Here is a 15,535-nt window from a genome sequence, read left to right as displayed (position 1 = left end):
TGGGAGCAATCAATTCAAGGCTAGAAACAAGTAAGAAGAAACTTAATTTTGTGGCTAAAATATTTAAAACAGTGAAAAGTTAACCTCAGTTGTATAAATTAACATGAAATTTTTAAAAATTTTTATGTGATTTTACTTATATGTAAACACACAAACTTCATATGTATGTTACAGTTGTCCCCCCCTTAACTGCAGGGTCTCCATTCCAAGACCCCCACTGGATGCCTAAAACCATGGACAGTACCAAACTTTATATGTACTGTGTTTTCCTATACATACATATACATATAGTTTATAAATTAGGCACAGTAAGAGATTAACAACAATAACTAATAGTAAAATAGAACAGGGGCTGGCCCGGTGGCACAGTGGTTAAGTGCGCACATTCCGCTTCGGCGGCCCGGGGTTCGCCGGTTCAGATCCCGGATGCAGACATAGCACCGCTTGGCACCCCATGCTGTGGTAAGCGTCCTATCTATAAAGTAGAGGAAGATGGGCATGGATGTTAGCTCAGGGCCAGTCTTCCTCAGAGAAAAGAGAAGGATTGGCAGCAGTTAGCTCAGGGCCAGTCTTCCTCAGAGAAAAGAGGAGGATTGGCAGCAGTTAGCTCAGGGTTAATCTTCCTTCAAAAAATAAATAAATAAAATAGAACAATCCTAATAAAAGGTATGTGACTGTGGTCTCTTTTTCATTTTCTATTTAATATTTTTGGACCATAGTTTTATAGTAATTAGAGATTTAACAAAATGTTTGTTAGGACCCTGATCTCCTCTTCTCATTAGGAAAATGAATTTGCCATAGCATGAGTTTGGAGGGAGAATATCCTTTAGTAAAGAGAGCAAAAAGCTTTGGAGTCAAAAGAGACCTTGGTTTGAATCACAGCACTACTGTTGGCTGGCTCTATAACCTTGAGCAAGTTAATCTCTATTTGATTTTTGAAATCTGCAAAATTGAGATAATACTTACTTTTATAGGGTTTGGGTGAAAATTAGATGAAATAAGGATTATAAAACGCCTATAAAATTATGGTGTCTAATTTGTTTTTAATAAATGTTAATCTCATCTCTTAAATTTTTACTCCTCAGTGCTCAGGGAGTGCTTATGGGTGCCAGCTAGAACTTCCTTGCATGCTATGTATTAGGGGTCGTTTAATTCAGGGAATCTAGGATGAAGTGTTCTGCTTATGGAATACCCGATCTTGGAGACTAGATAAAATCCAAGGTAGCAGGCCAAACCTGTGGCCTAGTGGTTAAGTTTGGCCCAGTCTGCTTTGGTGGCCCAGGTTTGGTTCCCAGGCACGGACCTACACTGTTCATTGGCAGCCATGCTGTGGCAGCAACCCACGTACAAAATAGAGGAGGATTGGCACAGTTGTTAGCTCAGGGCAAATCTACCTCAAGCAAAAAGAGGAGGATTAGTAGCAGATGTTAGCTCAGGGCCAATCTTTCTCAGCAAGGAAAAAAGAAAATTTAAAAAAAAATGCAAAGTAGGGGGCTGGCCCCGTGTCCGAGTGGTTAAGTTCGCGCGCTCCGCTGCAGGCGGCCCAGTGTTTCGTTAGTTCGAATCCTGGGTGCGGACATGGCACTGCTCATCAGACCACGCTGAGGCAGCGTCCCACATGCCACAACTAGAAGGATCCACAACGAAGAATATACAACTATGTACTGGGGGTCTTTGGGGAGAAAAAGGGAAAAATAAAATCTTTAAAAAAAAAAAAAATGCAAAGTATAATGGAAACATTGCTTCTACCTGGAAGAAGACTGAAAAAACAAGGGTTTGGGCACTTAAAATTAAAGCAGCTTTTTAACACCAGCTGACTTGGGCACTATACCACAATAAAGGAACCAGGCATAGTCATTGTCTTCCTAAATTGACACAGATGCGGCTATTACCTGGGAGTTTTGCTAGGTGCTAGGCTTTGTGGAGTGTAGTACAGGAGGGTGGTGGTATAAACAATGCTGGAGGAGTCCCTGCTGAGAGACTCTGAGTGCAAACTTGATGATCATTAGGAACTAAATTGGCAGCTGCGAGGCCAGAAGCTCCCTCAGAGGAATGGTTGCATTGGCATTTGCAATTTAGAGTCCCCGTGGACTACTTGAAGGTGCCTACAACAGTTTCTACTGGCGCTCCTTGGGTGTAAATGTTAGAACTGCTGCCCTGTGGTGTCCCTGCCCCAAAGCAAAACCAGCAGGCCTCCAGCTTCTCTGCTGTTATCAGAGTCACCTCCTGCACTGTTGTGCAGCGTGGCAGTCCAGACCACCACTAAAGGAGAGGTAGCAATTTGAGGCTGTGGTTCTATGTATATTTTGTTGTTAGAACCTTCAGGTGGGAGACTAAGCATCATGAAAGGAAGCTTCCAAGTTTGCTGTCGTCAAAGAAGAATCTTCCTCTTACGTAGGAGACAAAATTGGTATCCATTCGCATAATTGCTTTCAGAGTTCTTTTAAGAATAAGTTTTCTCTTCTCTTCTACAGGGCTGTGACTATTTTGTATTCTCTTTCCCCCTTTGTAGGTTGTTGGAAAGGACACCAATGTTATGTTGGTGGCTTTGGCAGCAAAATGTCTTACTGGCCTGGCTGTTGGGCTAAGGAAGAAATTTGGACAATATGCAGGACACGTAAGTAACAGGTTTTTTTGGATACAAATCAACAGTGTTATCAAGAATGGCAGGCTAGGGGTCGGCCTGGTGGCATAGCAGTTAAGTTTGTGTACTCTGCTGCGGCAGCCCAGGGTTCGCTGGTTTGGATCCTGGGCACTAACCTCTGCACTCCTCATCAAGCCATGCTGAGGCAGCACCCCACATAGCAGAACTAGAAGGACTTGCAGCTAGGATATACAACTATGTACTGGGGCTTTGGGGAGGGGGAAAAAAAAAGAGGAAGATTGGCAGCTGACATTAGCTCAGGGCCAATCTTCCTCACCCAAAAAAAAAAAAAAAAAGGAGAGAGAGTGGCAGGCTAGCTTGCTTTAAAACAGCACTTTGGCATAGATCTTTATATTTTGGGCAAAGTAAATTTCTCTCTAAATCTTATTAATACTGAGCAAAGCTCCTCACAACATGTCAATAAAGATGTCAGTTATAACTAAATTAATTAGCTTTATGTAGACAATCAGGCACTCGGCCTAAATTACTTAGTTTGGTTGATTTGCTTATTAGTTCTTATTAACATCTTGCTTTGTTCTTACACCATTATATACAGTATAACAGGATAAAATAAAACTTGTGATAACCAGGACAGAGTAAAAATGAGAGTAGGAAAGGCAATATAAAACTTGAAGTGTGATTAATATAGAAAATGTATTTTATAGTGTTTTCCTATTTTAAAAAATAACATACACTTGAGACATTTATATAGGTTCCACTGTTGGTGATATATCAGTTTAATTTATTCTAAGAAAATCTGACTGGAGACATTTGTTGAATATACTGTTTTCTTTGTATAAATTTGGAAGCAATCAAGCTTAGTAGCAGTTTTAATAAACTGAGATGATTTTGTTAACTGTGGCATCTATTAGTTGGCCTCTAAATCGGATCTGAATTACTTAGAATGGTTCAGCATCCTGAAAATTGACCATACTGAATTTTCAGGTTTAACTTGCTAAGCCACTTGATCATTTGACTAGATTGACTTCAGAGTCTCCTAATAGTCCATACTCATGTGTCAGTTTTATTTTGTGAAGCTAGTTTCTAACTTCACTTAGTTATGGTATTTAGAGCTCACTTACTCATAGCATTAAAAATAATTTCACAGAACTTAACTGAAAAAAAAGAAGACCTTCCAAATAGAAATAAATCATGACTAGCTTGTTACTAGGGAAATAAAAATAAAGGTAAGTAAAACCCTTAGACATGTAAATCATAAATTGGAGTAAATTTATAATCAATTTTTTATAGCAATCAATATTTCTTACATAATATGGATGTGTTTGTATATGTGATCAGTGTTTTAATTAGCTTTTGGTCAATTTTGTATTACTTACTAGAGTATTTTATACTTTTGTATTAGGGATAACTTTTCAAGCTTTCTAGAAAACAATTTTAAAAATACATTTGAATGCATACTAAATTATGTCCTCTAGTTCGAGTTCTCATTTGGGCTTTGACGTTTTGTTTTGTGTCTTAAAGGATGTCTCCCGTGCTTTATGGTGTGGGATATTTCCCCCCTTAAAACTGTGTCATATCCAGTGTTTGATATCAAGCATGTTAGTGGTTCAGCTTGGTTTTCTTTAACTATTTGTAAGCTGTCTTTTCTGGCAATATATATAAAAGTGAACTTTAGCTTTATAGTCATTAAAATATCTGGATTTTCAAGTTTATAACTAACTCCTAGTATTAAAAAGTCTTTCTGTTTCTCCATGGAAACCATATTCCTTCTGGTCTGTGTTACTTCTGTGAAATATTGAAAAACATTTGTTTTTGGATGCCACTGGGCTTGGCTATATCTTTTGGACCTTAAAAAAACAACTTTAATTTGCCTGCCAGCACAGTACCTGGCACTCAATAGATATGTTAGGCATTTAATAAATATTTAATGAATTAGTGATAGTGTACAAGATAAAATAAAAGTTATAAAAATTCCAACTTTACTCACCTAAACTTAATACTTGAATAAGAAGATACAATACTGATCAAAATTGCTGTAATTTCTGGTACTCTTTCTTTAGCATGGTGAAGGCACAGGAGACATCGCAATCCAGTGAGGTATATCAGAATCTTGGATGGGGAAGAGGAATTGTATACTCTACCTGTTTCCCTGCCCTAAACGCACCTCGTTGAGAATCATTTTGTCTGATGAGAGATGTTATTGATAGAAATGGGTGCATATAAGGTATAGAAGCAGAAAAAGGTTGAGAAGCCCTACTGCGGTGGTGCCGAATGGGAACCCTCAGTTGTTCCAGTATAAGATTCCTGTGCCCTTCAAGAAAGAAAATGACTTTTTATCCAACTTGGATGTTCACTTTTTTATTTGCTTTGTTAGAACCAAACATTGTTTTAATAACAGCTTTATTGAGATGTAACTTACATACTATAAATTATATTCATCCTCTTCATGTGTATAATTCAGTGGTTTTAGAATATTCACAAGATTGTAGAACCATCCCCACTATCTAATTCCAGAACTTTCTCACCAACCCAAAAGAAACCGTATACCTGTTAGCATTCAGTCCCCTTTCTGCCCTCCCCCCAGGCCCTGGCAACTACTAATCTACTTTCTGTCTTTATGGATTTGGCATTTCATATAAATGCAATCATACACATGTAGTCCTTTGTGACTGGCTTCTTTGACTCACTGTAATGTTTTCAAGGTTCATCCATGTTTGGAGCATGTCTCAGTCCTTCATTCCTTTTTGTTGTGAATAATATTCCAGCTGTTCACTTTTATAGGTTGTGCCAACTATTTTGGAGAAATTCAAAGAGAAGAAGCCTCAAGTGGTACAAGCTTTACAGGAGGCGATTGATGCAATCTTCCTTACTGTGAGTTGACAGTATGAGTTTGCGCTTTTGTCTAAAGTGAATTTTGTCAGTGTAATACTTTGATTGTTCTTTACAGTTGACAAAAACTGATTGACCACATTTTCTTTCTACAGACCACACTACAGAACATCAGTGAGGATGTTTTAGCAGTAATGGATAATAAAAACCCAACCATCAAGCAGCAGACCTCTCTTTTTATTGCAAGAAGCTTCCGCCACTGCACTGCTTCTACCCTGCCAAAGAGCTTGCTGAAGCCCTTTTGTGCTGCTCTACTTAAGGTATAGACTCTCTTTGAAATTGGGGGGATATTTTATAGCTAGGGGAGGTCTTTTTTCCTACTAATTACGTACAGTGACTGTTTGTCGGTAGATTATGGTCTTTTGAGGAGCAGACGTTCAGGAGCTTTGGAAACTGAATCCAAATTCTTGTACTGTATGTGTTCCTATTCTTAAAGAAAAGCACAAGTTGGCTTTATGATTCCGTTAACAGCTGAACATTTGGTTTCTTACTTGGTGCATATACCGGTGTTCAGCTGATCTGACCAAGCACAGGCATACAATTTGAAGTATCTGAAGATCATCTGAGTGTGAGGCATTTTAGATAAAAGGTAGGAGGAAAAGGAAGCGCTTACTTGCTGAATGGATTACCAGAGGTTTCCTTAACCCAAAAAGAATTTATGAAGAAGTAACTGTTAATTGGCAAAAGGAAAGCTATACTTAGCTTTAGTGAATTGTAAAAAGCAAATTCTTTATCCAACAACCTCAAGTTGACAATACCTAAAGTACCTTGTATTAAGATCATTTTGCTTATTACTTCCGGACTATAGCATATCAATGATTCTGCTCCTGAGGTCAGAGATGCTGCATTTGAAGCATTGGGTACTGCTTTGAAGGTGGTTGGTGAGAAAGCGGTAAACCCATTCTTAAATGATGTGGACAAACTCAAGCTTGATAAGGTATGTTAAGTAATGAATTAGAATGAAATTGGACCATAGTCCTGTCTCTGTGCATTATGGTTTTGTCTGTTCTGTTTCATTAAGGCAAAAATGCTCATATCAACTCATGAAATTTATTTTATTTACCACTGGCGATTCATTAGTAGAAATATCTTTTAAATTATAACAAACAAAAGAATAAAGCTAAGTGACCAATCTGTAGAGGAGGTGAAAACAATGTTTTAAGATAAATTTGTTTCTAATATCTGGCAAATTACCTTTGTAAATATGAATATGTCTCATATCAAAAATGTGGTTATGGTAAGTTTACTATAATTCTAATTTTTGTAGAAATAAAATGTCAGGAAGTCTGGATAATTTATCTGTGTTGAAAAGGAAACTTTGCTTTCTGAATTCTCATGTAGCTGTGGTTTAGATAACTTATTAAGTAATAATGTAGTGATTGTGTTTCAAAGTTGGTCTTAATGATGTTCATCTCAACTTCATTCTCCAGATCAAAGAATGTTCAGAGAAAGTAGAGCTAATACACGGTAAGAAAGCTGGACTGGCAGCTGAGAAGAAGGACTTGAAGCCTGGGCCCGGAAGGACTGCTGCTTCAGGGGCTGCAGGAGATAAGGACACAAAAGACATTTCAGCACCCAAACCAGGACCCTTAAAAAAGGCACCTGCTACTAAGGTTAATAGACGACTTGGAAAATACGGTTTAAAAATTAGAGTTTAGTGGGGTAGGATCTGAATCTCAGGTTCATGGCTGTCCTTCCAATAGGATTTCATTTGAGAAATAAACTCATTACCACGTTCAAAATACAGCAGAACATCTGTTAATGAAGACAGAGTATTCCAACAATACATTTGGTTATTTGAAACTTTAATGGAGATAAAAGTGGTAAACAAGGTACAGGAGTACATTTTCAGTGATCAGAAAGTATCATTAAATAATGAAATAAAATGTGGCAAGGCACATAACGTTAATAACACACACCTTGGTCATTTTGCTAATAATGCTGCTGAATTGCCTCACCGAGTCTCCATGGCAGCCCAAGTCTTGTTACCCTTGTACAGTGCAGAGGAGAGAAACGCCCAGGGGCAAATATGGCATTCTCTTAGTCAACACTTGTCCTGTGGACTCTTAAGCATAGAGTTATTTACTACAGATGCGAAAAGTTGATTCTCTTTTCCCACCCTGAACCCCAGCATGGAGTTAGGGGAAGAGAAATGATGCTTAGTGAGCATGACTTGATGAAGCGTTTTACCTGCATAATCTCACTTCATCATCCTAACAACCCTTGAGATAAGTGTTTTGTGATCCCTGTTTTTCCAGAAAAGGAAACTAAGGCTCAGCAAGGTTAAGTGTCCTACACATGCTCTTAAAATTCACTCTGATATTTTTATTGTTCAATTGTTTGTTTGTTTACTGTCTCTCCACACTATTATAAACTTTAAAGGATGGAGATCTTGCCACCGCTTGATGGATAGAAGAGGTTCTGGCTTATAGCAGGGACTCGACATCTATTTGTTGAATGACTATCGAATTGCAGAACTGGGGTTTGAACCCAGGTATCTCTAGCTACAGAGTAGGTCAGTGTACTTTCTTTTTTATGATGCTGTCTCTTCAGCATTCTAGTACAGGGAGTTGGCAGCTGTTTTCTCCTTTCTCACCAGCTTCTGCCTCTCTGGACAGTGACCTGGGCACAACACTTTAAGACTTTTTCTTACCTTGCTAAACCCTTCTATGCTAGCTGGCCTTCTCATATGAGGAATTCTTTTTTTTAAAAAAATAGGTGAGCCGAGGGGACGGCCCTGTGGCCAAGTGGTTAAGTTCGCACACTCCGCTTCGGCGGCCCAGGGTTTCGCTGGTTCAGATCCTGGGCGCAGACCTGGCACTACTCATCAGGCCATGCTGAGGTGGCATCCCACATAGTGCAACCAGAGGCACTCACAGCTGGAATAAACAACTATGTACTGGGGGGCTGTGGGAGGAGAAAAAGAAGGAAAGGGGGGAAAAAAAGATTGGCAACAAATGTTAGTTCAGGTGCCAATCTTTAAAAATAAAAAAGGTGAGGGGCTCGGGGACAACCTGCTTCAATTCCTCTTTTTTTTAAATTTTTTTTTTAAAGATTTTATTTTTTCCTTTTTCTCCCCAAAGCCCCCCGTACATAGTTGTATATTCTTCGTTGTGGAGCCTTCTAGTTGTGGCATGCGGGACGCTGCCTCAGCGTGGTCTGATGAGCAGTGCCATGTCGGCGCCCAGGATTTGAACCAACGAAACACTGGGCCGCCTGCAGCAGAGTGCGTGAACTTAACCACTCAGCCACGGGGCCAGCCCCTTCAATTCCTCTTTTGAAAAGATCAGTAGGACATTATCAGCCAATAAACCTATGCCAATAAACAAACATCTGTAAAAAAAAATAAATAAATAACTTCCTAACACATTTTGTGAAGCCGACGTCACCCTAATCACAAAGCCAGACAAGAATAACACAAAGAAGGAAAATTATAGGCCAGTATTGTTGATGAACATAGATGCAAAAATCCTCAACAAAATATTGGCAAACTGGATACAGCAATACATTAAAAAGATCATACACTATGATCAAGTGGGATTTATACTAGGGATGCAGGGATGGTTCAACATCTGCAAATCAGTCAGTGTGATACACCACATTAACAAAATGAGGAACAGAAACCACATGATCATCTCAATAAACACAGAGAAAGCATTTGACAAGATCCAACATCCATTTATGATAAAAACTTTGAATAAAATGGCTATAGAAGGAAAGTACCTCAACATAATAAAAGCCACATATGACAAACCCACAGCCAACATACTCAATGGGAAAAAACTGAAAGCCATTCTTCTGAGAACAGGAACAAGACAAGGGTGCCCACTCTCACCAGGGTACAAAATTAACTTACAAAAAAATCAGTTGCATGGGCCAGACCGATGGCACAGCAGTTAAATTCACACGTTCTACTTCTTGGCGGCCTGGGGTTTGCCAGTTCGATCCCGAGTGCGGACGTGGTACCACTTGACAAAAGGTGTCCCACGTATAAAGTAGAGGAAGATGGGCATGGATGTTCGCTCAGGGCCAGTCTTCCTCAGCAAAAAGAGGAGGATTGGCAGTAGTTAGCTCAGGGATAATCTTCCTTAAAAAAAAAAAATTTCGCGCACTCCTATTAAGCCGTGCTATGGCAGATGCCCCACATATAAAATAGAGGAAGATGGGTGCAGATGTTAGCTCAGGGCCAATCTTCCTCGGGGGAAAAAAAAATTACTGAAAGAAATGGATGACGACATAAAGAAATGGAAAGATATTCCATGCACATGGATTGGAAGGATAAACATAGTTAAAATGTCCATACTGGAGCTAGCCTAGTGGTGTAGTGTTTAAGTTCACATGTTCTGCTTCGGTGGCCCAGGGTTCACCGGTTCAGATCCTGGGCACAGACCTACACACCACCTGTCAAGCCATGCTGTGGCAGGTGTCCCACATATGAAATAGAGGAAGATTGCCACAGATGTTAGCTCAAGGCTAATCTTCCTCAAAAAAAAAAAAAAAATATCCATACCACCTAAAGCAATCTATAGATTCAGTGCAAGCCCAATCAGAATCCCAATCACATTCTTCACAGAAGTAGAGCAAAGAATCCTAAAATTTCTACAGGGCAACAAAAGACCCCAAATAGCTAAAGCAATCCTGAGGAAAAAGAACAAAGCTGGAGATATCACAATCCCTGACTTCAAAGTATGCTACAAAACTATAGTAATCAAAACAGCGTGGTACTGGTACAAAAACAAGACACACGGATCAATGGAACAGAATTGAAAGCCCAGAAATAAAGCCACACATCTATGGACAGCTAACCCTCGACAGAGAAGCTAAGAACATACAATGGAGAAAGGAAAGTCTCTTCAATAAATGCTGTTGGGAAAACTGGACAGCCACATACAAAAGAATGAAAGTAGACCATTATCTTATGCCAAAATAAACAAAATGGATCAAAGACTTGAAATAAGGCCTGAAATCATAGAACTCCCAGAAGAAAATATAGGCAGTACATTCTTTGACATCAATCTTTAAAGGATCTGTTTGAATACCATGTCTATTCGGACAAGGGAAGCAAAAGAAAAAGTGGGACTCCATCAGACTAAAGAGCTTCTGCAAGGCATAGGAAACCATGAACAAAAGGAAAAGACAAGCCACCAACTGGGAGAAAATATTTGCAAATTATATATCTAACAAGGGGTTAATCTCTAATATATAAAGAACTCACACAACTGAGCAACAAAAATCAACCCAGTCAAAATATGGGCAGAGAATATAAACAGACATTTTTCCAAAGAGGATATACAGATGGCCAATAGGCACATGAAAAGATGTTCAACATTGCTATCATCAGGGAAATGAAAGTCAAAACTACACTGAGATACTGCCTTACAGCTGTTAGAATGGCTATAATCACCAAGACAAAAAATAGCAAACGTTGGAGAGGTGGTGGAGAAAAGGGAGCCCTCACACACTGGTGGTGGGAATGCAGACTGTTGCAGCCACTATGGAAAACAGTATGGAGATTTCTCAAAAAGTTAAAAATAGAAATACCTTATGACCCAGCCATCCCACTACTGAGTATCTATCCAAAGAACTTGAAATCAGCAATTCCAAAAGTCCCATGCACCCCTATGTTCGTCGTGGCATTATTTATAATAGCTAAGATATGGAAGCAACCTAAGTGCCCATCAACTGATGATTGGATAAAGAAGATATGGTATATATATACACAATGGAATACTACTCAGCCATAAAAAAGGATAAAATCGTCCCATTCACAACATCATCGATGGCCCTTGAGGGTATTATGTTAAGTGAAATAAGCCAGATAGAGAAAGATGAACTCTGTATGACTCCACTCATAGGTGGAAGTTAAACAGAGAGACAAAGAGAACTGATTGGTGGTTACCAGGGGAAAGCGGTTGCCGGGGGGGGGGGGGGGGGGGGGGGGGCAGGGCACAAAGGATGAAGTAGTGCACCTACAATGTGACTAATGATAATGTACAACTGAAATTTCACAAGGCTGTAAACTATCATAATCTTAATTAGAAGTTAAAAAAAAAAAAAAGGACAAAGTTGCCACATTTGCAACAAAATGGATGGACCTCAAGGATGTTACATTAAGCAAAATAAGCCAGACAGAGAAAGACAAACATTGTATGATTTCAGTCATGTGCAGAAGATAAACAAACACACGGACAAAGAGAACTGTTTATGGTTACCAGGGGGAGGGGGTTTGGAGGTGGGCACAAGGAGCGCAGGGGTGCATTTATATGATGACTGACAAATAATATTGTACAACTGAAATTTCACAATGTTGTAAACTATCAACCTCAACTAAAAAAATAAAAATAGGTTATGAAATGCATAAACTAAAAAAATTGGTTAACATAGTAAAAGAAAAAAGACCATATTCCTTAGTTATGTATGTTCTCGTGTGTAGAACTCTGCTGCTTGATTTTTGGGAATAAGTAAATAATAATGTATTAAAAAAAAGAAGATAAGCAGATTTATTAATTGAGGTACCCCTCTAGAGAGTGCTATTACAGTAAAGGATCCAGAAGAGGTGTTCTAGTTAATCAAAGAGTAGAGAATTTTCTGTTTTTAGAGTTAGAAAACAATTAAATGTCTATGGGATTGTTATTAGGAACCAACAAAATCATACTGCTAAAATGAGCTGGCAAGTATTAGAGGTTTCCATATGATTTAAAACCAGCATCTTTGTTTTGCTAATTGCACCTTGAAAGCTCAAAATAGGTTCAAGGTAACATTAGTTTTGGATTAAGTCGGGGTGTTGAAGACTAATTTGGTCCTCTGTCATTTTATCTCTTCCTATAGATTTGGGCATTGCTTGATAAATACCCAAAATAAATAGAGGGAACAATGTAAACAACGACATGTGTTGCCATGTTAATAATGTTACTGCTGTTGGCTGTGTACCTTGTGATAAACTGCTGTCTTCTTATGACCTTTCAAAGCTGGGGTGAAATACATTTAAATCAAGATATTTAAATAGCAGATAGAATCCAGTGGGCACAATAAAAAGTATGACCAACTGAAGTTTATTCCAGCATTGCAAGGATGTTTAGATATAAATATTAGAATATTTACTAAATTTATAGATCAAAAGAAATCTAATTTCACACATTGAAAAGGAATATAGTAAATTTCAGCATATCTTCTTGCTGAAAATTCTTAAGCACATAGAAATAGATGGTTATGTTCACATGATTAAATATATAGTAATAGATCTACAGAGTACAGTAGACATAGCAAACCAAAAGTCAGCATTATGCATAATAATGATGACGTGCTAGGAGTATTCCTAGTAAAATGTGAGAAGTAAAACAAAATGCGTGCTGGTACCATTATTGTTAATAAGGTTCTATAATTAGACAAAAGAATAAGGTGTTAAGAAGAAAAAAGCGAAATCATCATTTTTTTAGATTATATGATCATATACTTGGAAAACCCAAGCAGGTCACTGAAAAATTACTAAAACAATAAAAGATTCAGTGAGATGGCCATCTTCAGTGTAATCAGAACCCTCACCAAGATTGCCATAACAAGCCCTCTTTTCCTTCACTAATTAGATACTTCTACAATGAGTGATACGTTCTCCTGTTACTGGAGCACCTTGTGGTTAAGTATTGAGTAAATGTTATAACTTAGAAACTGTCTTTTACTAGTGTAGGAAAGATTTAGAGATGTTTAAAGGCATCAAACATTAATTCTCAAATTAATCTGTAAATATAATTCCAGGCCATCATTCTGACTTCATTTATCTCATTGGTTCAGTCTGATTTAGAAGTTCTTAATGTGGGGTCTGCAGATTCCTCCGTCAGTGATCTTCAGGAAGTCTGTCTGTCCTTGAAACTGCTAAATATGTTTTTTGTTGTTTGGGTGATCCCTCATTTTAGTCAAATTTTCAAGGAGTCTCTGGCCCCAAAAGAGTTTAAGAACCACTGTTCTAAATCCTTAAATGGTTTAATTTTTTTTAATTTGCTTTCAGGCTGGTGGGCCACCTAAGAAGGGGAAACCAGCTGCACCAGGAGGCACAGGGAGCATTGGAACCAAGAACAAGAAAGGAGTGGAGACCAAAGAAATAGTGGAGCCTGAGCTCTCGGTCAGTATGACACAGTTTGCCTCAAGCTCATAAAACCATGGAAAGTCAATACCTATGAGAAGGCTTGAGTTCTTTCTTGCCTGAGTTCTACAAAATATAGTTAATTGATATCTTTTGCTTCTTGAAACTGCCTTGAACAAACTTCCCCTTTATGGTAGTATAATAGCAGCCTCAGATACCATAGTATCCCTAGCGGAGTGTTCTTGTAGTTTTGGCTGGGGTATTTTTATGTTCTCACCATCTGTTTCCTTAAACAATTGTTAATGTAAACGTTTTTGTGTGTTGCAGATAGAAGTATGTGAAGAAAAAGCTTCAGCTGTCCTTCCTGCTACGTGTATACAGCTTCTGGATAGCAGTAACTGGAAGGAAAGGCTGGCCTGTATGGAAGAGTTCCAGAAGGTAGGTGCTTAGGGATGAGTTGAGCGTGAAAGAAAACTACATTCCATAGAAGTGAGGAAATTGACAAATGAAGGACTGTCCTAATTGCTGTGTTTTATAACCAGTGAACATGTTCCAGGATATTAACTAAGGAGGAGGTGGAGTTTTTTATTGGTTTGTTTAGCTGTGTGATGTTTATCTTTCAACGTCTGCTTTCTGTGGCTTCTCTAAGCTCATAACGTAGTACTTACTCCAGAGAAGTGTTTATTCTGAGTTATAAGGTTTAGATGAATTTTACTATTACAGTGTTTGTTCATTAGACTTACTAGGCAAAGAGATCTCTCCAATTAAACCACCCCTCATCCTTTTCTGTATTTCCCTCTTTGTTGTCATGATTATTGGAACAACAGACATTATCACTTGATATGAGAAGCTCCTTTCAAAACTCTGTGTTGGAAAGGAGCACAATAGTTCATTTTGATGTATATCCTGTGATTCTAACGAGGAAGGGTGTGGAGAAACTGAAAGAGCGCTGGGATTTGAGGCAGGAGACGTGGCTTCCAGTCCCACGTCTGCCACGCATCAGGTTTAGACCTGAGTTGTGGATCTTTGAAATTTCATATTTAACCACTTCTAACCTACCCTACTTTGCTATGTTTTTAGGAAAATCAAATAAGTCAAAATATGTGTAAGCAGTTTCTGCCACACATTAGGCAAACAAAAACTGTTTCTGTTACTTTCCTTGGAGCAGTTTATTGTGAATTCTTGAAATGTGAAAAAGAAAAGTTTAAATGATGTTAATGGAACAACCATATTTCAAAGAGCCAACTTAAGAAACATTGTAACAGAAACTGTATAAGCTCGGTCCACAACCCTCATTTCCGTTCTCCTCCCTCCTTCAGAGGGAGCCACTTCCTTCATTTGGGGATGTGCTCTTTCCTTGGAACTCATTGTTAATGCATAACTCTCCTACTCTCTTCTACTTCAAGGCTGTTGAACTCATGGACAGAACTGAAATGCCATGCCAGGCATTAGTGAGGATGCTGGCCAAGAAACCCGGATGGAAAGAAACTAATTTTCAGGTATTTTTTAATTGGAGATTTAATATCTTTTGTTGAAGTCACTTCATTATATCATCCAATGGAGTAATATAGAGGTATAGTTTTGGTAATGATTTTTAGCTAGTCTTTTTTTTTTTCCATCAACCAATGTGTCATCTAATTTTAAATGAACAGTGGAATGTGTGCATTTTGATTAAACACATAACTATAACTTTGTGCAATTAGGAATTTCTATATATAAATGTTATATATATTGTTTGTGTAATTTGTATGTATGCATTTTTCTTCTCATTGTTTAGGCCTAGAAGTCCTGTACTGTAATCTTTACATATTCAAGGGAAGGATAAACAATGAGATAGCTTTCTTATTTATTTGGACAAATGATAAATGCAGTCTTCTTTAAATTGCCAATGAAAAATTACCACACTGTCAGTTCAACTCATTAATAGAGATGATAGAGATCAAATTTAGCAGTACTGTTATTTA

General features: G+C 38.2%; 1 protein-coding gene across 6 annotated transcripts in view; it reads left to right on the top strand.

The window, feature by feature from the left end:
- Window positions 1-15,535, top strand: part of CKAP5 (cytoskeleton associated protein 5) — a 95,181-nt gene that overhangs the window by 40,426 nt on the left and 39,220 nt on the right. For all 6 annotated transcript variants that reach the window (XM_023653981.2, XM_070229403.1, XM_023653980.2 and 3 more), the window contains exons 9-16: window positions 2,513-2,617; window positions 5,387-5,476; window positions 5,590-5,754; window positions 6,303-6,431; window positions 6,925-7,107; window positions 13,497-13,610; window positions 13,899-14,009; window positions 14,978-15,070. In XM_023653981.2, coding sequence (XP_023509749.2) covers window positions 2,513-2,617; window positions 5,387-5,476; window positions 5,590-5,754; window positions 6,303-6,431; window positions 6,925-7,107; window positions 13,497-13,610; window positions 13,899-14,009; window positions 14,978-15,070 — 990 coding nt within the window. The remainder of the gene's footprint in view (window positions 1-2,512; window positions 2,618-5,386; window positions 5,477-5,589; window positions 5,755-6,302; window positions 6,432-6,924; window positions 7,108-13,496; window positions 13,611-13,898; window positions 14,010-14,977; window positions 15,071-15,535) is intronic.

Source organism: Equus caballus, chromosome 12, assembly GCF_041296265.1.
Source record: "Equus caballus isolate H_3958 breed thoroughbred chromosome 12, TB-T2T, whole genome shotgun sequence".
NCBI lineage: Eukaryota > Metazoa > Chordata > Mammalia > Perissodactyla > Equidae > Equus > Equus caballus.
This window is presented reverse-complemented; position numbering and strand designations above follow the sequence as displayed.